Source organism: Neolamprologus multifasciatus, chromosome 12 (genome assembly GCF_963576455.1).
Source record: "Neolamprologus multifasciatus chromosome 12, fNeoMul1.2, whole genome shotgun sequence".
Classification (NCBI taxonomy): Eukaryota; Metazoa; Chordata; class Actinopteri; order Cichliformes; family Cichlidae; genus Neolamprologus; species Neolamprologus multifasciatus.
Window position 1 is genome coordinate 17920067 of NC_140450.1, and position 23504 is coordinate 17943570.

Consider the following 23504-nt stretch of genomic DNA (forward strand, 5'->3'; position numbering starts at 1 on the left):
GTGCTGGTTGGGTCGTCTTACATTTTGAGAAAAGCCAGTTGATTGTAATCATAGATTTTAAAAAAAGAAAAGAAGGAAAGAAAAGCTTTGTTGATTATATGTAATTATATGGTAATTATAATTATTTCACCTGAAGGGCCAGGTGTAAGGGCCAGGTGGATGATAGCAACAAAACCTGCTTTTGAGTTTTCCAACTAGGGTGGGCCAGTCTAAGAGTGAGGCTTTCAAAAAAAAGAAAGAAAAGAAACTCAGTGTCTATGGTTGATTAATAAACAGGAGTGGAAGCTACTCCTGCTCAGCTTGTTTTATTAAGAAATAAAGAGTAAGTATGATTTGGGGTTTTTGATTTATTAAAACATAGTCACCCTGTTGTAACCAAGTTTCTGTAAGGCAAAATAAATTACTATACTGATTAATTATTAAACTATTTACTAGCAGGGACTGAGAAGAGAGAGGCCTAATAGCATACATTTTCATTGCTATACAGATGATACCCAGCTCTACTGACACACACACACACACACACACACATGTATATATATATATATATATATACACATGATATATATATATATAAATGAAACCAGATAGCACACCAACTAGTTAAACCGCAGGAATGTCTTAAAGACATAAAGACCTGGACAAATAAAATATCTGAAGAGCCTTCAGTTGATCCAAAATGCTGCAGCAAGAGTACTGACAGGAACTAGAAAGAGAGAGCATATTTCTATATTGCCTTCTCCTTTCTCTGTTTAATCTGTAATCAAATTTAAAATCCTGCTCCTCACATACAAGGTGTTGAATAATTATTCCCCATCTTAATGACCCTATTGTACCGTATCACCCATGTCCAGCTCTTCAATCTCAGACTGCTGTTTTACTTGTGGTTTATAGAGCATTTAAAAGTAGAATGGGAGGCACAGCCTTCTTCAGCTTTCAGGCCCCTCTTCTGTAGAACCAGCTCTCAGTTTGGATTCAGGACACAGACACCGTCTATGCTGTTAAGATTACACTTAAACTTTGATAAAGTGTATGGTTAGGGCTGGATCAGGTGACCCTGAATCCCCCGTAGTTACACTGCCATAGGTGTTGGCTTCTAGGGAATTCCTATGATGCAGTGAGTGTTTCTCACCTTTCTCACTCACTATGTGTTTATACATCTCTCTGCATTTGATTATTAGTTATTAAACAATGAATAAATATTACCTACTCTGTTATTAGTAATTATGCCACAAACATCAAAGACAAATTCTTACATGTTTGAAACAGAACCATGTAAGGATTTGTCTTATAATAATCTCCAGTTAGACCTAGCAAAAAAAAACCAAAGACCATGAGTTATTGATTATTTATCAAACATAAAAGTTAATTTCTAAATTTCTCACCCTTTTATTCTGCTTTAAAAAAAATAGTGGTTTATATTTTAAAACACTCACCAAAAGAAAAAAAAACTGATCTCGTGGAAATTCATATTAATTTGGTTTTATATATTTTTTCTCATTAATGCAGTTGTACTGTGTATTTTTCCAGCACATGTATTTGTTTCTGTTTTGTGTGCAGTCAGTCAGGTTGAGTTATTTTATTACTTAATTTACAGTCCCTCTTCCCGTAGCAACATTTCTACGCAGTTTGTTATGCTTGGAGAGTTAAGTGGCTTCACAATAAAAAGACAATCCTCTGAAAATGGTTGGGTACAAGGCCTGGATTGAAAATGAGTGAAAAAGCAACCAGTGTCCAAAGAAATCTTTAAAAGACGTTGAGAAATCCTCGAGAGCTATAAGTGGCTCCTTGGAAGCAAAATATAAACAAATCAGGGTGGATTAAGACAGTAATAAATAGAAAGCACTGGTTATTCTAAGTACTGTTACTTTCCCAGCATCCCCTTAATCTGAAGCATGTTATGACCCAACCATATCACATAAAATGAATTGCTGTGATGTGTTCTAAAACCTTTTTAAGACACAAAACTAGATTATTTAAAGAACATTTGAAACACATTTACTCTTCCCGGCTCATCTCTCTGCAGGACCATTCAGAAGACCGTGTGTATTACAACCCAGCCTCTAATACAGAAAATACACACTGTGTTTTATATAAGTTGTTTCTGCCAGTCAGGAGAAGACAAACTAAAGGATTCTGATTATGCTACTTTGACCTCAGACCTTTTGCTAAATTGATGTAAACAGTGTCCACTTGAACCACATATTCAGTTTATGTTCAAACAATCACATCAATATGAGTTGTTTTTTTTAAAAAAAGTTACATTATTCAAAACATATGTACTTTTATCCAGCATCAGCCCATCAAAATGATGCCTCCTCTTCCAGAGATGTACAGATTAATAAACACTGAGACAAACTCAGCAACTGGATATTTACAATGTTCCAATATGTGAGACCTTTGCCTTTAAATAAATTACATGTTCAGAGCAACATCCATGCAAGCTTGAGGGCTAGCAATGAATTGGGAGTCCTGTATGATCAGGAGAGTGGCGACGACAGCCAAGTTTGGCACTACATGGAATCCATCCCACGTGAGAACGAGGAGGAAAAGCCGAGGCCCATTCCTCTCTGAGTGTGCGTCTGAGAGCGAGCCATCTCATACTGAACATCGAGGTTCCTAAACATCTCCTCCTGCTTCTGAAGCGTCTTCATCCCATCATCGTTCAGTGGTTTGGCAGCTTCCACATCATCATCGCCCTGCAGAGGCAAAACATTCGGTTTAAATTTAACAAGTTGTAACCAAAAAAAAAAAAAGTTGAAAGTTGTGGATTTGGTACAAAAAGCTGATAAAAATAACAGCTATACTTACTTTAATACCCATCAGTTTGCGAAATTTAACATTTTGGTCCTTGTTTCCAAAGTTAAGCTTCTCCCATAACTCGGCTGTTTGGGACTTCTCCTTAGAAAACAAAAGAAAAAAACTCAAAACAAACCCAAAAGAAAACATGATAAATATTGCATCTTTTCAAAAGTTAAAGAAGAAGAAAATAAATAAACCAGCTCTTACCCCATCCTTCTTTCCCTGCCATAGCATTTTCCTCTTCTTCTCCTGCTCTGCAAACTTCATGGGGTTTACAGCGGATGGGTTATAGTAGCTAGGAACAGCAATACCGGTCTCTGCCAGCGTCTTTGCTTGTAGGGCTGCCATCTGTGCTGCCATGGCAATCTGAGGTGTGACCTGCGTCCCAGAGGCCAGGAGAGCCGCGACATTGAGGGCAGGGTTTGAGACAGCTGCTGCAGCAGCTGCTGCAGCCAGAAAAAAACCAAAACAAAAAGAAAAGAAAAAGAAAAAAAACAAAACACAGACCATCCTGATGAACTGAATCTTGACTCGTATGTATAATTGTAGGGTCTACCTTACAATATAAAGCGCCTTGAGGTGACTGTTGTTGTGATTTGGCACTATATAAATAAAATTGAATTAAAAAAAAAATCAAATTGAATTGATTCAGGCGCTAAAGTTTCTAAAAAGTTAGCACTTCTCACCTGCAGCGATCTCCTGTTGTTGCTGCTGCTGTTTCTCAAACATTTCCTTCTCCTTCTGCTCCTGCAGTTTCTTTGCTCTCTCCAGCCTGGAAAGAAGAGTGGAGACCATTTTGGTTAAAATGAACAACAGATCTCGACCTCTCAGGAGGAGATACAACTGGCTTTGGCAACCCCAAAGCCAGTTGTATCTCCTCAGGAACTTAAGGAGCTGGTCTCACTTAATGAATTTAAGCCTATTTATAGATGTCTTGATGCGTTCTCAATCATCCAGGGAAGTAATCTCCAAAAAGTTGATTCTGTTCATCTGGACGTAGCGTTTTGTGGGAGAAACGTTTCGTCACTCATCCAAGTGACTTCTTCAGTCTCAGCTGACTGCAGGTTTCCCCAATCTTATAAACAGTACATTTGCATAATGACTGAAATGACTGAGAATTTGCATAATTAAGATTAAGGAACTGACCTCCCAGCCCATTGTTCCTTCAGTGGGCTGGTTTCAGTCATTATGCAAATGTACTGTACTGTGATATTAAACTTGCACCTGAGATTCAGTAACAAATGCCTTACTTATTGGGCTGGGCTTTAAATCTATTTTTTTAATTACAGGTTTAAAGCCAAACATCAAAGGTGTACATTTCCCGTCAGCCGTTTTCTTACCTTCTTGCTAGGGCCTCTTGAGCATCCATGGCTGTGTTTCGGCCTCGGAAGGCGGGTGGACTAGGAGTCCTGCTTCGGCTCTTCCTGCGCACCTTTTCAGTCCTTTTCTTATGCTCCCTGGAGATAAAAAACAAAACAAAAACTAAGTCAGGCAACTAACATACTCTTAACCCTTTAAGACCTAGCAAAGAACCAAGTCCGTCAGAGCTTATCTTTATATTTTTACATGCTGTAGAGCCATTTTTGGGAGCATTTCAAGTTGCTATACATCAATACAACCATTATAGCCCAAATTTTAATAATATGTATGCATTAAGTGCATAGTAACTACATAAATTGCAAAAAAGTGCAATAAACTACAAAAAAAATTGAAAATCTTTTTTTTTAATTTAAATAAACATATTTCTAGTTAGAGAAATTTAAGAGGTTTATCCCTCAAAACTGTAAATACAAAAAAGTTGCACAAAATAGTTTCCCACCACAGGAAATTTATTTTGAGTATCTTCATAGTTTTACTTTTGAGATGCAGTTCTACAGGGATTTAAAAATAGTTACGCAAAACAGAGCGTGCCCGCTCCGACTGGTCTTAAAGGGTTAATGACATGTAAAATCTAAGACAAAAGTTCAAAAGCCCTTCATCGGCATAAGAAACGGCGCGATTTCAGCTGAGCCCACCTGCTCTTACTGCGACTTCTGCTATGGTGACGATGTTTGGTCCTTGAACCCGAGCGAGACCTGGCCTTCTTCTTCTTGTCCCGGCTGCGTGATCTTGATCGCCGCTTGTCCCTACTTCTGCTGTGATGCCGTCTGAAAGCAACATTAATGACATGAAACAAATGCAGGCATTTCTGTATTTCTTGGCATGTTTTTTCTTCTCAAAGTTTGATAAATGACTCCAGTCATCCAGAAGCTACAGCCAGCAATTCTAAACAATTTGCATTTTTCTTTGTCATAAGTATGGAGACCTGCTGCAGTCTTACTTTACTGAGCAGACTGACCTCTCTCTGGAGTGTGACCTGGACAGGCTCCGGCCCTTTGAAGACTTCCTGTCCTTGCGCCTGGAACGTTCCTCTCCGTTCTCTGCCGAAAGTCTCTCTTGGTCTTGCGGCTCATCTGTTTTTCTATGTGATTTTGATGGCTTCTCAGAGTCCCTCTTTCGTGCCTGTTTTAAGAAGAAGTTGTCTCTTTCAGGAAAATAGTGCAACAAAAAGAGTTAGTACCATGGCTTAGACCATAAGGTATGTAATAAAATTGACAAGCTGAATAAAACCTTGTCATTTCAAACCCACTTCCATAAAAATTACAGAATGTCATTCTTAGAGAACTTAGAGAAGTGTAAGTGTGGGCAAACAGGAACCAGCAAGTTATCATTTTATTCAATAAGCTAGGAGGAGGAAGCACTTTAAGGAGATTTTTTCCCCCAATTTGATGACAAAAACTGAGCGCAAACCAAATTAGTTTGTGCCCACTGAAAGGTTGATGTAGGTTCGGGCATCCAACTTACTCCTTACATCCACACATTTGATCGTGTTTGGATTCAATTTCAGTTTAATTAGATTAATTATGCCCATCCCCAGCTGCAAGAGATGCAACAGTTAATCCAACTTTCTACTCATAATGTGTGACAAAGAGGAGTTTGAATGGCAGATAGTTACCTGTCCCAGTAGTAGGCATATTATTTTGCTATGTCAGCAGGGTCTTCTGTTCAGTCTCTTCGTGCATTAGCACGCTGAGTATGATTTATTGTAGAAATGTTATCATGTGATCTCCACACAGGATTTAACAAAAAATAAAAAGGAGAAAAACTAGTCTTCACCATTTTCAATGGTTACAAACAATGACAGATCACCAAGGACAAAAGCTTCCTTTGAGAAATCAGAGCACAACGAGGGTAAAAAAATAAATTAAAAAAAAAAAAAAAAGACCCTTTCCACGTGAGCAAGGCCATCGCCATTTATTTCACTTCTTCTTAATTTTGGCTATTATAATTTGTTTAACCTAAGAAAACATACTCACCTTGACTTACAACTAACAAGGAATATAACTTAGGGTCCTTAAAATCACATCAAATGCGTTTCTAACTATAGAAACAAAGGTATTAATTACCTCTTTGCTCCTGCTGCGACTGCGTCTGTACTTTCTGTCACCTGTAAAAGCAGAGCATATTTCAGATTGAATTTGTTCGTCTGACAAGATGATCAAATATATGGCAAAGCCAGTGTGTAAAGTATTTTCTGCAGGTAGTAGACCAGATTTCACATGTGTGATTAACTCTTAGCAAATTTGGTAATGTTGAGGCTAAATTGCCCACCACTACTAGGGATCATCAGAAACTTTAGTTTATTGTTTTTGTTTTGTGCTGCCAATCTTTTTTTGTCTAGGTTACCTCTCAACTGGGAATGTAACAAAATTTTGTATTATAGCTCGAACATACGTGACATTTTTTTGTGCCATTTGTGAACTGAATACTAACGTTTTCGGTCCCTGGAGCGGGACCTTGACCGTGAATGGTGGTGTTTGGAGCTTCTGGGGGACTTTGATGACTCCATATGTCTTTTTCTGTGATGAACTGGGGAGCCAGATCTGGTCAAGTCGACAGAGTCGTTGTCACTCACCTGAAACAAACATGTGAAATCACAACAGGAACTAATTAGTGAAGTTCTTTGAAGTCAAGTGAATTTTATACAGCTAAAGAACTATTATACTATAACTCATGGCCTATGAGTAAAACTGATCAGGGTTTTTGTTGAGTAGTAAAATGCATGTGGTTTTGGCTTTTCACTAAAGTAAAAAATAAAACAGTAGAACTGTAATACAATAAAAGCACTTGATTACATAGGTAACTACCCTCAAAAGCCTATTTGGAGCCATTAAAAACCCCTTAAAGTACAGCCCGGATTTTCTGTGATACTCAAAACATGCACAGGATGATCTGGACAGACAAATAGAGCTTCTGTCTAATGTATTAACGCCAATAAATACATTAGACATTGATTACGCATGTAAGCAACACCGGTGTGCATAAAGTTGCCTTAATTAACAAAGATTTCCCTGTTATTCGGAAGGTTTTCGATAATCAAAATATGTAGTCGCAGACATTAATGCAGTTGCAGTAAGGAGGGAATGTAAGGCTGTGTAGTCCACAGGCACAACTTTATTTTTATTTTATGCTTTTTATTTTAAGTATTGTTTAGCATTTATTAACATATTGTAGTACCTATTTAACATCCTTCAATACTGGAGTATTACACTAAATGTCACGATATAATGCCTTTTATTGTGTGGCTCACGTAGACTAAAACACAGCCGTTTTCAAAGTGCAGTCATTTCAGCAGATGAGACATACCATGGGTCACTGCAGTGTTAATTCATAGTTAGCCATATCAGTCATTTGTGCTACTGTGTTGCTGTTGTATTGGATTAAATGTGTGGATTCTAGTGATCACTTGAAATGAATAGCTAGAAACCCATCACGTAATCTACGGCAGCCAAATCGCTCCGTTTTCGTTCTTCATGCCTTCACCGCAGTGATATTTGGAGTAATTTTATCGTTAGCTCGACCGCAAAGCTAACACACGCTAGGCGCCATCTTTAAGAGAAAAATATCATGAATACAACCGAAAACTTCCACTAAAATTACGAAGTGGCTATCAAACCAATGTACATACAACATTACAATAACACGACAATACTTACCGACATTATATTGAAGTATAATATTTGTGCCTAAATTCGATTTTCTTGTTGCCTTTGTGAACGAAGACGAAAAGGTAGAGAGGTAGCTTACTGCTGAGGCCCTTTGACTAGCTCAGCTTATCTGATCTGGGTTGCCAGTTGTAGCCTCTTGACTCCCTGATTCAGGTAAATGCCAAACTTAAGAAACGAAATAATAATAATAATAATAATAATAATAATAATAATAATAATAATAATAATAATAATAATAATAATAATAATATACTTTGACTGCAATACAAAACAAATAGTATAATACTGTAAGACATAATTACTTTTATATAGTCATTGGTTATACACCCAGCAAACATTTATTACAAAAACATATAGTCGTATTCTTATAATCCTTTTTGTCTTATTCTTTTTTAACTTGTTGCATTTATTTATTTTGTTGTTATGTTCTTGAAAAAAATACACGTTTTTTGTAAAATGTAAACATGGCAATACGAGTCCTAAAGTTTAAGCATTGCGTCAAATGCGGCCGTAAATCACCAAACCTGGCAACACAAAAGACTCGCCGGATATTCCTGCAATGCCCCGCCTTTACATTTGTTTGATTTTATCCTCGATTTAGCCTTTCAGGCGTCTCTTAATCTCAGGTCAAATTATCTTAAACATTTAAACGAGCCATATTGGATCATAGACACATTGCATTGAACATTTTATAATAGATTACTGAGTGTCGCGTGGGATGCTACTGCTAAACTTACAGCAAGCTCTGGATTTTTACCTTTTACTGTAAGGGCATTGCATCTGACAGGCAAAACTCTGGGAACAATCGCCACAAACAACTCAATCCTAATAACCTACATCAACCCGCCAAATTCTAAAGCTAAATACGGTGGCGTTATGTCGGCTCTCTCTGCTATAACTGTTTAAGTATTACAGTAAACTGGTGAGTTGCTGTCGGTTATATCTCCTTAATAAAAAAAAAAGTCATTCCATTGTTTGCCTTATTATTTTATTGTTATTTGTAAATCTCTGCTAAATAGCTAGCATTGGTATTATAACCTGATTAATGACAGCTAGCTGCTAGGCAAGTTAAGATATCCTTTCCTATATCAGCTCCTGAAAATGGCGCTGTGGAGCGAAGTTGAACTTCTGACCAACGAAGATACAAATACAGTCCGTTTCGATGGTGTGTCCCGGGAGGAAAACAGCAGTGGCCTGTATCAGGTGGACACGTTGGTCAAAGTCTCCAGTGCTAATGAGGTGACTGATGTAAATATTTACCACACACTCATGCCAAGGGGTTTGTAGCAAAGACTCCTGGGCCTGTATTAGTGTTTTAAGCATGGTTTAGTAAACCTGGGTTTTTACAGGTGCAGGCAGATCCCAATCTCACGTCCTCGAGCGGCTCAAACTGGAGTTTTATTGTTGCTGACAGGACAGTCATCCTGTTTGATCAGAGCTATCAGAGCATCCTCCTGCTTCTTAACTTTGGTAAGAATCATTTGTGTGGCTGCATAAAAATCAGCCATAAAAATCTCTTTAAAAATCGTTTTGAGGCATCTGTAAAGTATAAATAAATATACATTTTTTAAAAAGTATAAATAAACAAAGGTTTTCTTTCCAGAAACTGATGTGGACGCCATTGACGTGTGCCTGAAGGGAAAGTTTCTGGTAGTTTGTGAAAGAAATGGAAACCTTCATTTGATCTACATTCCACAAAAGAGGATCCTCCTAACCCGGGTGTGTGTGGTTGTTTTCATCTTTAAGGCCTTAACTCTTATCCTATCTAATCGTATCTAGTCTTATGCATGTCTGAATAATAAAGCTAAAGTATACAGGACAGTAGCAGCAGTAAAAACTAAACCCTGGTGATGCATTTAGTGTTACATCATTAACATGTTGTGTATCCTCTGAAATTGAAGGCTTTGGTTGAGAAACCAAATGGAGATAAGAAAACCTACTGCTATCTCATCATGGATGAAGACAAGGCATCCTCAGGTGATATGAGAACAGTGACTTATGAGAAATTCACATGTCCTGGAAATATAAATGCATGTAGAAGCAGTGCTCTAGCTGCCATGTCAGGTTTATGTTTGCTTGTTTGTTTTTTTTCATGTTGTGTGTTTATTATTGGCAGGAATGTACCACATGTTCCTTCTCATTAAAGATGGTTTTTTCCACATTACAAACCTTTCCTTGGCAAAGATTGAGTCAGGTATAAAAACTTGTGTGCCCCACATCTGCTAAGTTTTTTGTTTTGTTTTGTTTTTTCAAAGCCATTGTTTGATCTCTGTCTTTTGTCGTTCCAGCTATTGAAAAAATGGATGTCGGAGCTCTAAAGGAGGTAAGTCAAGGTCAAAAACTCTTTTTATGCACAAGCAATATTGTTTTTTTTTTTTTCTTTCAGCAATGCAGAAATAGTCACGCATTTCTCTGTTTCAGCTCCAGTCTTTGATCAAGATAGATTTTTACTCCACCAAGGATTACCATGAGGAGGGTTGTAGCACAGCAGTGATGTTCAGTCTGGGCCATGAAGTCCACCTGATGATTGGGGTCAGTGTCTATCAGTGTCAAGATTTATTAATTTGACTTCCAGCTACAATTTTGAGATAAGTGTTACATGATAAAGGAAGCATATTGAAAGAATTTTAAGAAATGATTGTAACACCTTGTGGTGTTTCGGATATGTTTTAGTCATTCTGTCCTGCTGTCTGTATTTAATTTTACTTTTGGTCTCATACCAGCAAATGTTGCACTTTTTAATGGTAAATGACTCAAAAACTTTTCCAAATACTGCAAGTATAAAACCATTTTTAATGGCAAGTTTACAGTGGACATTTTATTAGGTACACCTTGCTAGGACTGGGTTAGACCCCTTTTGCTATCAGAGCTGCTTGAATTCTCTGCGGCATAGATTCAACAAGGTGCTGGAAACATTCCTCAAAGATCTGATCCATAGTGACATAATCACATCACACAGTTGCTGAAAATTGTGACTCTCCACCGCATATCAAAGGTGCTCAATAGAACTGAGCTCTGGTGAATAGGAGGCCATGTGCGTACACTGAACTCATTGATCCTCATTTAGTAATATGTGCGTGGAAGCAGTGCTGCACAAAAAAACATTCACATATGCCATGACTGTGTATATGTCTTTAAATCAGAGTCATTCTAAATCAGCTGCCTCGTGCTCGCAGTTTTGTCAGTGCATTTTAAATATTTGATAGTCCTCATATAACATAAAGCAAGCGTTTCATTATATCATGTAAAACAATATTTTCATCTTGACAGGGGGATAAAGAAAATGTTTTGACTCACTGGAGGATGGACCCTCATCAAGCTAAGATGTGCTTTGCTCAGACCGTCGACAGGAACTTAATTCCGGGTAAGTGCTCTCAGTTCCCAAGTGTTGCATTACATTACGTTTTTTTTGGAAGTAGGGCTGCAACAATTCATTGAGTAACTAGAATAATTAGATTCTGAAAAAAATTCTAAACGCAACTTCTTTGCTTCGACGTTTCATTTAGCACACGGCTCTGTAGGCTGCTGTTGTAATAAACGATGTAAACCTGAACATTTCACCCACATTTGTGACTAAAAACAGACCTGCAAATAGAAACTTATTTCGGAGCAGCGTGTGAATAAAAAGTGACAACATTAAGTTCGCACAGCTCCCAGTTTGAAACAGAAACACTGATAACACAGCAGCAGTGATGACGGGCCACCACAGTTTAATGTGGTGCCGGAGTCTGTTTATACACCGCAAAGAGCAAAGAGGCAGGGCTGTTACCAAGGTAGTGAGGCTCAGGTGGGGAGAAAGAAAACGTGTTTCTAGTATCCAAAACAGCAGCACTGTTCCCGTGAACACCATTAAAAACCTTTACTGGGAAAAAGCGAGCAGGATTACTTCATCAACCTGATCAATAATCTCAGACATGAAGAAAAGCAAACTTTGCTCCATCCACTGCCGTTTGTTTCACAGAGAGAAATCCATGGTTATATAAGCAAAATGTTAAGAAGTGATGATTTTAGGAGCTGTTTTTGTGTCTTTGCAGGTGTAAGGAAGATGGTGGTGGTGGATAACCTTTTGTACATCCTCGACACTGAGGTGAGATCCTGCTTTGTAAAACAGTTCGAACTTTTAGAGCAATCAGAATTTGAGTTTGAAATCTATCCTGGATTATTTCTTGTGTCTCAGGATGTTCTGAGTCTTTGGGATCTGCACTTTCTTGTCATGATTCACTGTTGGCCAGAACTCGCCGTTCATGACTTTCAGCTCACTGCAGAATGTGGCTCTCCCTCCATGGTGGCGTACGTATCACTGTTTTACAACGTACTGTAACTGTAAACATGCACCGTTTGTTAAAACAGTTTTGAAAACGTTCATTCATGTGTGTATTACAGCCAAGATAAAGGCAGCATGAAGATGATCATGCTGACAAAGCAAGACAACAGTCAGGTAGAAGTACAAATTAGTTTTAAGATGCTTTAACGGATGATTTCCCAGAGTTCTGCTCTGAACTCGTTATGTTGGGTTTGAATTTTTCAGATCAGCTCACTGCAAATACGATTCCTGCCCTCTATGACTGTTTGCTACTCTCTGGATGTTTCCTTTGTCTCCTGTCTCGTCCACACAAAAATAAACATGGTAAACAGTCAACACAAAGTAAAGCGTTACATTAATTTTGCTACTGCAATTTCTGTCTGTTGAGATTTCTTCATGTTAAAGTTGGTTGCCTTCTTTTTTCTGTAATTCCAGGATGCATTTTATTTAGTCGAGGGGATTTGTGAGAACCCAGAGAGGTGGGCTATGTCTGATTGAGTTTTATTGTGATGATCGGCCTTTGCTTACCGTTCCAACATTAAACTTTTTTTCTTGCTCTTCAAATAGTCGAAGAGAGCCAGTCGCTTCTGTGGTTGTTCGATCCTTCACAGAGGCTTTACCTGAAAACAGGTACCTAATTTAATTCAAGTTTATGACATTATAGTCTATATGATGTTGATGTAATTTCACTTAATGTGACTACTCTTTATTTCTAGGCTGAGCAGGCTTCTTCACAAACACATGTTTGAAGAGGCTGAAAAGTTTGCCATCACATTTGAACTGGATTTAGAGGTAATTGAGTTTGTGTAACTACAAGCTTAGATTTGTGGTTTATAGATCATTATGAATTAACAACAGATTTAATATTTTATGATGAAGGTGGGAAGCGTTGCATGACTCTGACAAATGATATGACAGGTGCTCTTCAATGCTGACCCTGATTAAGACTGAGTCTTCTATGTGCTGGAGTTTTTCGTGTTTGTTTGTTTTGCCAGTGTGTGCAGAGACTAAATTTAAACTATCACTTCAGCAGCAGGCATGATTGAAGATTGGTTTTGTCATTTTTAAGTGGTTATACTTGCACCACACAATATATTTAGCTGGATTTCTGAGGTTTTGGTTTTCCGTATCTATTATTGTCGCTTTAGATGAGCGGTGCTTCTTATAGTATTTTGTCATCCTAATCAGTGCTGTATACAACAAGCACTCCTGTTTTTGTTCAGCTTGTCTATAAGGTGAAGCTTGACTTTGTGCTGGAGCAGCTGGCCTCTGCATCAGTGGGCAGTTATGGAGAGGACTGGTGGTCTGAACTGGTCGAAGAAGCCAAGACAAACCTGATGAAGATCACAGTGAGTATTATAACAGTACTGTCATCACCCTGCCAGGTGATTGGGCAAGTTGCGTGGACACCCAAGTTTGTGAATGCAATATCCCCAGAATGAGGCGACGTAGGACTTTGAAAATGGAGGCTGAGGTGTAGCACTGGCAGCCGCCAGCATTTTATTTATTTATTCTTTTTAATCTGGTGTCAATTTACTGTTACAGAATATTCATATAACTACATTGGGGGAAATAATTAGTATTTGATCCCCTGCTGAGTTTGTAAGTTTGAAAAAAATACATTACATAAACATTATACATTGATTTTCATGTCATTGAGTGAAATAAGGATTTGATTCCCTACAGCCCAGCCAGAGTTCTGATTTCTTGTGTCAGTCAATTGATTTCAAAAACACTTGTTGTAAATGGAGAAAAAATATAAAGCTGTATATAAGCTCCATGGAAGGTTTTATCTCACTATGTGAGGATAATCGCAAGAAATGTGATCAGTCTGCCCAAAACTACATGGGAGCAGCAGGAAGTGGTGTAATCAGATGAAACCAAACTAAAGCTCTTGGGCATGAACTTGAACCACCTTGTTTGAACAGAAATGCTGAGGGTGACCCAAAGAATACCATCTCCACAGTCAAGCACAGAGGTGGAAACAAAACATACCACCATTGCAGCAATCGAGTGGCTAAAGAAGAAACACATTAAGGTCATTCAGTGGTCTAGCTAAATCTGTTGAGGGCACTGAAACAAGAAACCTAAAGGATTTAGAGAGTTTCTGTAAAGAGGAGCCAAAATCCCTAATTTTTGTGTGGAAGGCCTGGTGACCAACAACAAGAAACATCTTAACTGCTGTGCTTCCTAACAAGGGCTTATTTTGGTTAGAGATTAAATACATATTTCACTCAGTAACATGCAAATTAAAGTACATTTTTATGTAATGTGTTTATCCCGGATGTTTGGTTGATATTTGTCTCTATCTATTAAATGAAACTATGATAAAAATGAAAGAATGCTCATTTCTTGAGTAGTTATTGAGTAGCAACTGTTTATTTATATATATATATATATATATATATATATATATATATATATATATATATATATATATATATATATATCTTTTCACGTGGTCTAGGATGAGCAGTATGTGGTGGAATACTGCCTCAAGGCTCCATGGCCGACCTTTGAGACAGCAGAGAAGATGCTAAACCACGCTGCCACCCGATACTCCTCTTTACAGATCCAGGAGGCCTTGGCCAGACTGGCCACCTTCTGCAGCCTCCACAGTGTGGAAAAATTCAAGTAAAATCAATGTCTTAGTGTCCAATTCTGAATTATTTTGTTATACAGAGTTTGTTTGTTTAAGTACAATTTTGAGTGGTTTTAGTTGGTTACTTTACCATCCACAGTGGAATCGCCTGGATTGAGTTTCTGAACAGCACTGATGATCTCGGAGACATCCTGTGCCATCTAAGAGAAGGAGACATGAAGGGTGCACAGCTTCTTTGGCTCAGATATGAGGTCATTATTATATCACCACATTCATATGTGTAGAAACTTTTCATACATCATTAAATCCACCGGTTAAATAAAAAACAGTGGTTATTGTTTCGGGAATGGCGTTAAGGTGTGTTGTGATGTTTTGTGACAGGGCCAGATTGCAACCAAGTTCAGTGAGAGCAGCCTTGAAGCCATCCTCAGTGCCATCCCAGAGGACCTGCCCTCACAGGATCTCTGCCTGTGGTTCAAGACAGTTTTTGTTCCCTTTGTGAGGAGGGTGTTACCACAAGGACAGGTAGGATACAGTCCTGCATTCCTAAATACTATTGTCTCTAACGTGTAGTGGTATGCTTAATAAAGACACTGCCTCCATATTCCTACAGAGAATCCTGGCAAAGTGGCTCGAGCAGAAAGCAAGAAATCTGGAGTTAACAGAAAAGGTAAAGACAAAAAGATATTGATCTGAAATGATTAAATAAAACCAGGCTTCTGAAGTCATCCACAACTTTAGAGACCTCTAATTTAAATGAGTTCTTTTATGGACTTAATTGTATAAACTGGGAAACGTATTTCAGCTTTATCTTATTATGTTGTTAAGTGGACACAGATATTTCCCTGTCTCAGAATAGGCCTTTGAGCAGTCTTGCACTAAATGCACATTATTTGTTTTCAGCGTGCTTGGCCTCAGAATGGGTTGGACCTGGCTGTGCTTGGACTGCCCTCTTTATGGACATGGATGAAATCTGTAGGTTTTTGTTTTGTTTTTAGGCTCTACCGGTTTCAATAAAATGCAGCTTAATTAATATGATGTTTTGTTTAATTTCCTGATAATTTTTTGATTGTTTTTTGTTTGTTTGTTTGGTTTGTTTTTTAAGGATAACAGTAATTGTGTAGAAGAGGTGGAAAACCTCAAATCCCTGGTGTCCAACCTACGTCAGCTGCTGGACCTACATCAGAAATACAACTGCTCACTTTCCCTTTCGGTCTTTGAAAAGGTTTGTCTTTTTTTAATATCTACCCTGCTGTAGGGGCTGCTGTGTCTGGGTCAGCGGCAAGGAGTGGGGGCCCTGGTGGTCTGATCCCCAGCTTCTGAAGCTGGCTACTGGAGCATTATTTTTTGTAGAGGATGTGTTTTCTTGATGTTTACTGCTTTATCTTCTTTCACAATTTAAAAGAAGACTGTGTGGAGTGTGGCATTTTTCATGCTGGACAAAGTGGCGGCTCCGGAGCTAATTGCCGCCACAGTGGAAAACAACATCAGGCCGTACACTGAAGAACACAAGATTCCTTTTGATGAGCTACTTCTGCAATACATCAAGGTAAAACTCAATTGCAACCTCATGCACATGAGGAGCTAGTTTATCAAATACGCAATGGTGTTTGTGTTTCTCCCCCTAATCTTCACTAGGATTTGCTGGAACGCTGCAGTTCTCAGACCACGACACTTTTCACTGAATGGGAAGCTAAAGCAGTGGCTGTGCTCGGCTGCATGACTGACACTGATGTAGGTGACTGTTACCGTTACATGCTACACAACGAGACAATTAATGTGCACAAATATTTGAGTGAAAGATCAGCCTAGCAGCCAGTGGGAGCTGTAAAATCTCACATCATGGTGTTGTCTTCCAGCTGATGGTTGATGCCGTGCTGGAGATCATGCAGAAGGCTGTGGTACCGTGGAGTAATGTGGTGGAAAAACTGGTCCAGCAGTACCTAGAGATGGATGGACCAAAGTATGATTATATCATTGTCTCCTTCAAGTACCTTTAACCTCCTAAGACCTGAACTCGTTAATGGCATGCATTTTTAACTTTTCTTTGCTATTTGTGCTGATTAGGACCTGATGAATATAAAAACAAAGAATTATCTTTTTACCTGATTTTGCTCTACAAGGGCCTGATATCCACATATGAGGACATTGGTTTTAAATTTCAATACAACAGCAGCAGTATAATTTCCTCGTAAGTGGATATCAGGCCCTTGTAGAGCAAAATTTAGTATTGTGGTCTAGACAACCCAAAATGTGATGTCCACATATGTAGATACCAGGTCCTAGGAGGTTAATGTGAGACACTGAATAAAATCCCTTTTCTTTCTTTTTTTTTAAAGACAGGAGCTGTTAAAGGAGAGCTACCGTCTGATGGAGATTAGGAAACTTCTCAGGGGATACGGCATCCGCAACTTCAACCTGTCTAACAGCACCCAAATTATGGTATGTACGGACTGCTCTATGTAATATGCAACTTATTATCTGTAAAATAACCTCAGTTTTTCCCCAGACGCTGATTAGATACATCCTCAAGCAAGACTTGCCAATGTCCTTGGAAGACTCGTTGACATTAGCTGAGGCGTACAAACTGCCAACATCCCAGATAAATTACCTGTATGTCATCCACCTCATAGGCCAAGGCAAGGTATGTAAATCCTCACAGGAGGTTTTAATTGCATGTTACTGACTAATTTTGCTTTTCTGTGTTCCTGATATTTTTGTATGGGACTTTTTGTACTGTTTTTTTGCAGACTGAGGAAATCTTGACTCTCCTGAAGAAGCTGCCCTCTGCAGAGGCAGAGTGTGTGATTGAGCGTCTCACATCGTGGGCCAGGATGCAGCTGGAGGACAAAGAACACATATCTGATGAGGTACAGAAGGGAAGACGTCACCTTTGTGGAAGTGCATTTTATGCTTATTTATTTTTAAGGTTCAATTAAAGTGTTGCATTTTAAAAGAATTTAATTTAATTTAAGATGGCAGCAGGAAACATTGGAGGTTGTTATGGTAACCATATGATCATTTGGTTTGAATTGAATTTCCTCTTTGATAGCACAAGAAACATCAGATGGTGATAGCTCAGGTGATGGTGGAGACTCTGAATTACCTGCATATAATCCAAAAACGTAAGTAATATATATGACTCGTTCCTCCAGCTCTTTGGCTGACTGAAGGAAGTTTCAGAAAAGTCTCTGTGAGCTAAAATTGTTTAAAACGATGTGACACTGGTTTTCTATCCGAGGCTTTTTGGAAAGATACGCAATAAATGTGCACCTGTTTATTCAAGAGTGAATCCGGGCCTCATGTTTCATTGCAGATGATGCTCTAAAAAGTGTAGAGTGTGAGAACAACCTCATCATGTTCAAGGCGATCGCCCACCTGCAGGTGAGCTTCATTTAACCAATGTTTTTCAGCATTACTAAATCTGTTATTTGACTTTGTTTTAAACTCCAGACTTTCTATCTTTCTCTTCTTAAGGAGGACTTTGATATTTTTTTCACTCCCTCCAACTATGAGGATCCAAACATTCGAAAACAGATCCAGGAACATCACATCACAGCGTACGAAAACACCCGTGGCCACCGTTCATGTAAGGGGAAGGCCACGACAACTCCAGTTGTAGCTAACGATCCAGATGGCAAGACCAAGACGATCTCCACAGAAGCTGGTTTGTGCCGTCTGGGGAGGCAGCTGCAGCGCACCGAGCAGGAGCTGTGGTCTGATTTGGCCTTGAGGGCTCTGAAAGTTGGCAAAGTTGACAAGGCGCTCAAGATCCTGAGGTTTGCATGTAGAAACTGACAGAGCCAGCTTTTTTGTTTGGTGCATTATTTAAACATTTAAAACTTGCTTGTAGTCATATTTGCACTTTCTCTCTATGTTTTCAGTGAGCTGTATGAGCACCACTATAACAGCAGCACAGGGAAGGTTTTGTTTACTGCTGCCAAGATGTTATGCCATATGCTGGAGGCGGATGTCCCCATGGTGCTTCCTGATGACATGGATTTGCCAGCAGTGATTCATGATCTGGCCTGTCAGGCTATCACCGTGTGTCATTCAGGTAAAGAACACATGCAAGCATCACAAATGTTCCAACAGTATTTTACACAGGTGAAAGTTGCACTAAAATGACTCAGCCCTGGATTTATAGTTTTACTGTAAAATATATTTTGCCGTAAAAAGTGAATACATGCGTGATATCAAAGTTTGACAGGATATTTATTTTACCCTAACTATCTTAAAACAAATAAAAAAGATATAGTTATTACTTATCTTTGTCTGGTCTTTTTAAAGCAGCTGCCTTTCCTCAGGCCAACAGAGTGAAAATATATTTGATAGAGATGTTTTTGTTTTTTTTACCCTCAGCCAACAAAGGCTGGTGGGGTTTTGTGGTTACTCTGCTAGATGAGTAGGTGAGCAAGTGACAAAGACACCTACATTTTTAAATGTGATAAACCAGAATGAAGCAAAGTAGCAGGTCCAACATGATATCATATGTGTATCTACTCGAGGCTGAGGGATACCACTGCCTGTCAATAGTCTTTTGTGTTTATGACTAGTACAGAGGTGGTGTTCATATTTAAAACCAAAGTGTTAAATTAGGTGTGAAATACTCTTAAAGCCAAAACCTCAGGCTTCAGCCTGCTCTGAATGCTAAATGACTCTGTAGGACGTCATTGAGAGATGCACTTTTTAATATCTTCTGTTTGTGAGGGGCATCCAATCACAAAGTTAACTTAAAGGGAGAGTCAAGATGTAAAAAAAACATCTAGAAGGAATTTTTTCAGCTGGTCTAAGTGAGCATAACGTGTCTTATTTCCCTTACCTTTTCATATAATTTGCAAGTTTGCAAATTCTGAGGTTTATCTTGTATTGTTACAGATCTTCTCCTGGATTGTCTGGAGCTTTGCAAATGCACACGGTTTGCTATGGATGTCTATCATCAGTGTCAGTTATCAGACAACTATGGCTTCATCGTCAAGGTCAGTATCTTCCTACCTCTCATCCAGTGTAAATCACATAAACCAGTAGAAAACTTTAAACTGAAACTTTTCACGACTTAATGAAAAACAATATTAGTTTGTTTTGAATTTGATGACAGCAACATGTCTCAAAAAGAGGAGGATGTAGCAAAAGGCTTAACAGCAACAGGCCAGTAAAAATAGTTTCTTAGGCAGAGATTGAGGTGCTATGGAATTGGCAGCTTGCATATCTGAAAAGGCACCATGGAAGGTATATACAGATTTTCAAATATCGTGCTGCCATATGTAAGAGGGACTTGCATATTTCAGTGAAACAATGCTAAACTGCATACTGGAGCTTTTACAACAGCATGGCTTGAAGGTGAAGTTGCAGGTGCAGAACTGGCTTCGCTGTAGTTCAGACATTTGAGCAGCTGAAAACATTTGGCATATCATGAAATAAAAAAAATACAACAAACCAGACTGCTGAGCAGCTAGAATACTATATGAGACAAGAATGGGACAACATTCTTCCACAAGAAGTCCAGCAGCTGGTCTCTTGAGATATCCGATGCTTATAGACTGTTTGGGGTGCTACACTGTGGTAAACATGGCCTTGTACCAAGTTGTTTTGTATTACTGCCATCAAATTCAAAACAAGCTCATATTTTCCATGAAATTGTACTTTTTCTCAGTTTAAATATTTCATATGTTTTCTGTGTGATTTGAATGACATCTGGGTTTGTGAGATTTGAAGATCATTGCATTTGGGTTTTACTTATATTTTACACAAACCTTTTGGACATAGAATTGTATATTCTAGCCTCTTCATTTTTTTAATGATTTATTTGTTGGTAGACATCTAAATTATTATCATCACAAAATTCTAACTGTGAATCTCTTAAGCGGATGGTAAGAAATAATCCATGATTTTGATAAAAGTGCATTTATTTAATGCTTCTCTCTCACAAAGCTGCGGAGTAAAGCGAATGTTTTCATACTTTTTAAACTGTGCACCGTTCCAGGATTTGACATCGGAGGCAGAAAAAGACCCGCAGTCTCAGTGGAGTTTTCAAGATGTCTTTAATGAAGATTGCATTGTTCTGGACCCAGTGTCAGTGCTGCCTGTCCAGTATGAGATTACCAACTGCTTGCTGCCTATTTCTCAAGGTAAGAAATTCTCAGATTTATTTCTCTTAAATGTTTTTTTTTTTAGGCTTGGCAACTTTTAGTGGTCTATGCCACTGATTGTAACTACTGATATTTATTTAATTTTGCGAACTGATTTGATCGTATTACTTTTATGTTGCATATTTCTCATGCTGCCTGTCATATAATGTCTATAGCCCTTTGGCCACCTTTGACTTTATCAAAAAAATGCTTAAATATACTTGCCTTGTGTTATTTTTACCAGAAGTAGTCTTATTATAACTTATGACCTTTTTTCCAGATACCAGATTGTACTCCCTGGACTGTTCCTGTCTGTCACACTGCTCATTTGAAGATGGTAGATTTGAAATTAAAAAACTTCCTCTGCTTTCTATGTTTTCTTATCAAATTGCAGTTTTGTATGTTGACCTCATGTCTCATCATGCATGCAGGTTCAAACTACCTGCGGCCGCTCTTCGGTCCCCTGGCCAACATGTTACAGATGTTACAGGAGTGCAGTCAGCTGGAATTGGCCCTCAGAGTGCTGGTCAACGCGTACGGCAGCTGCCTGCAGCACGTCACCTCAAACGTCATGGATATAAAGCTGAGCCTACAGGTACAACTGCGATATTCACAGCGGTGCTTGTTGTGTTTCTCAAGACGTTATACTGAAAATGATTGTTATCTCCTCTCAGCTTTATGACGCACAAGAGCTTAAGAAGTACAACCTGTGCCTGAACGATCACAGGAAGACAACTACGTCTACTCTGAATGCTGTGGCTGTGCCACTGTTGAACAAGGTGAGTCAGCCAAGTCCACAAAAATTCTGTGGTAGATAAACAGCATTTTTGGTATATTTTAAATAGCCATCTATGTTTCTGTCTATTGGCTACAGGTGTTAAACTGGAGGGTGGTGGATTGTGATTTGGCTATTGGTCTCTGTACACTCCTCTCCAAAGCAGAAGTCTTCAAAATACTGTGGAAAGTTATTGACAACACCTGGCAAAACTATGACAAGATTTTGGTAAGCAATAAAATCTCTTCTTTTAAAAAAAGATTGTTTTATTGTTTTTAGTAAGTGAAATTTAAGAGAAAGAAATGGGCAAAAACAGACTTTATTATTTCTGTGTATCAGTTAGTGAGTCCATAAATATCAGACTTTGTCATATCGTTTTGTTTTTTCCCTTTGACTACAGAAAAGATTCAGCTGAAGTTTGTTTAAAGAACCTGAGATCATAAACATTTGGGAATCAGTTATATCAAGCAGTTATCAATTTTGTAGAAAAAATGAAAAAAAAAAAAATCGATGTTATATTCCAGAAATCCCTTACGGTGTTTTATTATTCCAGGCTGTGGCGAGGATTGGAGCAAATCTCTGTAGTTTATATAACGAGGCAGAAGAACAGAGGAGGTTTCTCTCTGTCATCACTGATGCTGAGTGGGGAATCAAGCTTGGCAAATTGGAGGTAATGAAGTATTTAAATCAATCTGGTCTATTTAAATGCAATGCTCTAAAAAACATTAAAGGAACACTTAGAAAACACATCGGGTCTCAATGGGGAAAAATCATACTGATATCTACAGTGATATGGACTAGGTAATGTGTTACATATGAATGGATGCCGCTATGTTTGATCAATATTAATTCAAAGACAGCCCCAAAATCAAAGTCCATTTTGCAAAAATGTCATTGCAGCAACTCTGAATAGTACTCAGCAGTTTGTATGGCCCCCACGTGCTTGTGCCTCACCACATGAGGCTGAGCATTGTCATGCACCAGGAGTAACCCAGGACCCACTGCACCACGGGGCCATGGATTTTATCCTGATACCTAATGACAATCAGGATACCACTGCCTAGCCTGTAGAGGTCTCTGCTTCCTTCCATTGATTTGCCTCCGCAGGCATATCACTGACTCACCACCAAACTGGTCATGCTGAACGATGTTACAGGCAGCTTAATGCTCTCCTTACCCTCTCCAGACCCTTTCACTTCCCTCACATGTTCTGAGGGTGAACCCGTCTTTCATTTGTGAAAAGTGGTGGACCTGAATTCTGGTATTCATAGCTAATATCAATCAGGCTCTATGGTGCCAGGCAGTGAGCACAGCGCCCAGTAGAGAACATTGTGCACTCAGGCGAGTCCTATCAAGTCTGTTTCTGATTGTTGATCAAAGTCATTCACACCAGTGGCCTACTGGAGGTAATTTTGTAGCTCTGGCAGTGCTCAAACCTGCGTTTGGGTTAAAGACCTTCTATGGTCCTGTCCAGCTCTACTAGAGTAACTGTCTGTCTCCTGGAATCTCCTCCATGCTACTAAAACTGTTCTTGGAGACAGCAAACCTTCTGGCCATGGCACATATGCATGTGCCATCCACGAGGAGTTGGACTACCTGTGCACCCTCTGCAGAGTCCAGGTATTACCTCATGTTACCAGCAGTGACACTGACGCTAGCCAAATGCAAAACTAGCAACAAAAGAAAAACAGTCAGAAAAGACGAGGAGAGGAAAAATGTCAGTGATCTCCATCTGTAAGGCCATTCCTCTTATGGCGGTTGTCTTATTGTTGCCCTACTAGTGCACCTGTTGTTAATTTTAATAATACCAAAGCAGCTGAAACTACTTAACAACTCCCCCCCTACT

At 38.8% G+C, this 23504-nt stretch overlaps 2 protein-coding genes across 5 annotated transcripts in view; one reads left to right on the plus strand and one right to left on the minus strand.

Moving 5' to 3' along the window:
* Positions 1 to 2188: 2188 nt before the first annotated feature.
* On the minus strand, positions 2189 to 7988 carry rsrc2 (arginine/serine-rich coiled-coil 2). Of its 3 annotated transcripts, none has more exons than XM_085180188.1 (10): positions 7839 to 7988; positions 6616 to 6757; positions 6249 to 6289; positions 5141 to 5304; positions 4818 to 4949; positions 4143 to 4259; positions 3489 to 3574; positions 3010 to 3245; positions 2812 to 2901; positions 2189 to 2699 (listed from the first exon to the last, which is right to left on the minus strand). In XM_085180188.1, exons 1-10 carry the CDS (start codon positions 7842 to 7844, stop codon positions 2514 to 2516), a joined length of 1200 nt encoding a protein of 399 aa, XP_085036314.1. In that variant the 5' UTR covers positions 7845 to 7988; the 3' UTR covers positions 2189 to 2513. The 3 variants fall into 3 exon arrangements, with proteins under 3 accessions (XP_085036314.1, XP_085036315.1, XP_085036313.1); XM_085180189.1 differs by having other exon boundaries at positions 2812 to 2898; positions 3010 to 3248; XM_085180187.1 differs by having other exon boundaries at positions 3010 to 3248.
* A 455-nt stretch (positions 7989 to 8443) lies between these two features.
* kntc1 (kinetochore associated 1) overlaps positions 8444 to 23504 on the plus strand; it is a 28583-nt gene continuing 13522 nt past the window's right edge. Inside the window, exons 1-40 of one of the 2 annotated variants that reach the window (XM_085181068.1) lie at positions 8444 to 8772; positions 8943 to 9089; positions 9200 to 9320; positions 9454 to 9569; positions 9752 to 9827; positions 9967 to 10044; positions 10139 to 10173; positions 10272 to 10382; positions 11121 to 11214; positions 11885 to 11937; positions 12028 to 12140; positions 12234 to 12288; positions 12379 to 12477; positions 12589 to 12632; positions 12721 to 12783; positions 12870 to 12945; positions 13377 to 13502; positions 14621 to 14787; positions 14895 to 15006; positions 15137 to 15280; positions 15369 to 15425; positions 15659 to 15730; positions 15861 to 15980; positions 16161 to 16304; positions 16394 to 16489; positions 16615 to 16718; positions 17095 to 17197; positions 17265 to 17399; positions 17506 to 17625; positions 17808 to 17880; positions 18072 to 18139; positions 18233 to 18534; positions 18640 to 18812; positions 19634 to 19734; positions 20739 to 20883; positions 21164 to 21220; positions 21315 to 21478; positions 21558 to 21662; positions 21758 to 21886; positions 22212 to 22328. In XM_085181068.1, coding sequence (XP_085037194.1) covers positions 8952 to 9089; positions 9200 to 9320; positions 9454 to 9569; positions 9752 to 9827; positions 9967 to 10044; positions 10139 to 10173; positions 10272 to 10382; positions 11121 to 11214; positions 11885 to 11937; positions 12028 to 12140; positions 12234 to 12288; positions 12379 to 12477; positions 12589 to 12632; positions 12721 to 12783; positions 12870 to 12945; positions 13377 to 13502; positions 14621 to 14787; positions 14895 to 15006; positions 15137 to 15280; positions 15369 to 15425; positions 15659 to 15730; positions 15861 to 15980; positions 16161 to 16304; positions 16394 to 16489; positions 16615 to 16718; positions 17095 to 17197; positions 17265 to 17399; positions 17506 to 17625; positions 17808 to 17880; positions 18072 to 18139; positions 18233 to 18534; positions 18640 to 18812; positions 19634 to 19734; positions 20739 to 20883; positions 21164 to 21220; positions 21315 to 21478; positions 21558 to 21662; positions 21758 to 21886; positions 22212 to 22328 — 4206 coding nt within the window. In that variant the 5' untranslated portion in view covers positions 8444 to 8772; positions 8943 to 8951. The remainder of the gene's footprint in view (positions 8773 to 8942; positions 9090 to 9199; positions 9321 to 9453; positions 9570 to 9751; positions 9828 to 9966; positions 10045 to 10138; positions 10174 to 10271; positions 10383 to 11120; positions 11215 to 11884; positions 11938 to 12027; positions 12141 to 12233; positions 12289 to 12378; positions 12478 to 12588; positions 12633 to 12720; positions 12784 to 12869; positions 12946 to 13376; positions 13503 to 14620; positions 14788 to 14894; positions 15007 to 15136; positions 15281 to 15368; positions 15426 to 15658; positions 15731 to 15860; positions 15981 to 16160; positions 16305 to 16393; positions 16490 to 16614; positions 16719 to 17094; positions 17198 to 17264; positions 17400 to 17505; positions 17626 to 17807; positions 17881 to 18071; positions 18140 to 18232; positions 18535 to 18639; positions 18813 to 19633; positions 19735 to 20738; positions 20884 to 21163; positions 21221 to 21314; positions 21479 to 21557; positions 21663 to 21757; positions 21887 to 22211; positions 22329 to 23504) is intronic. The other variant, XM_085181067.1, reaches the window with a different exon arrangement.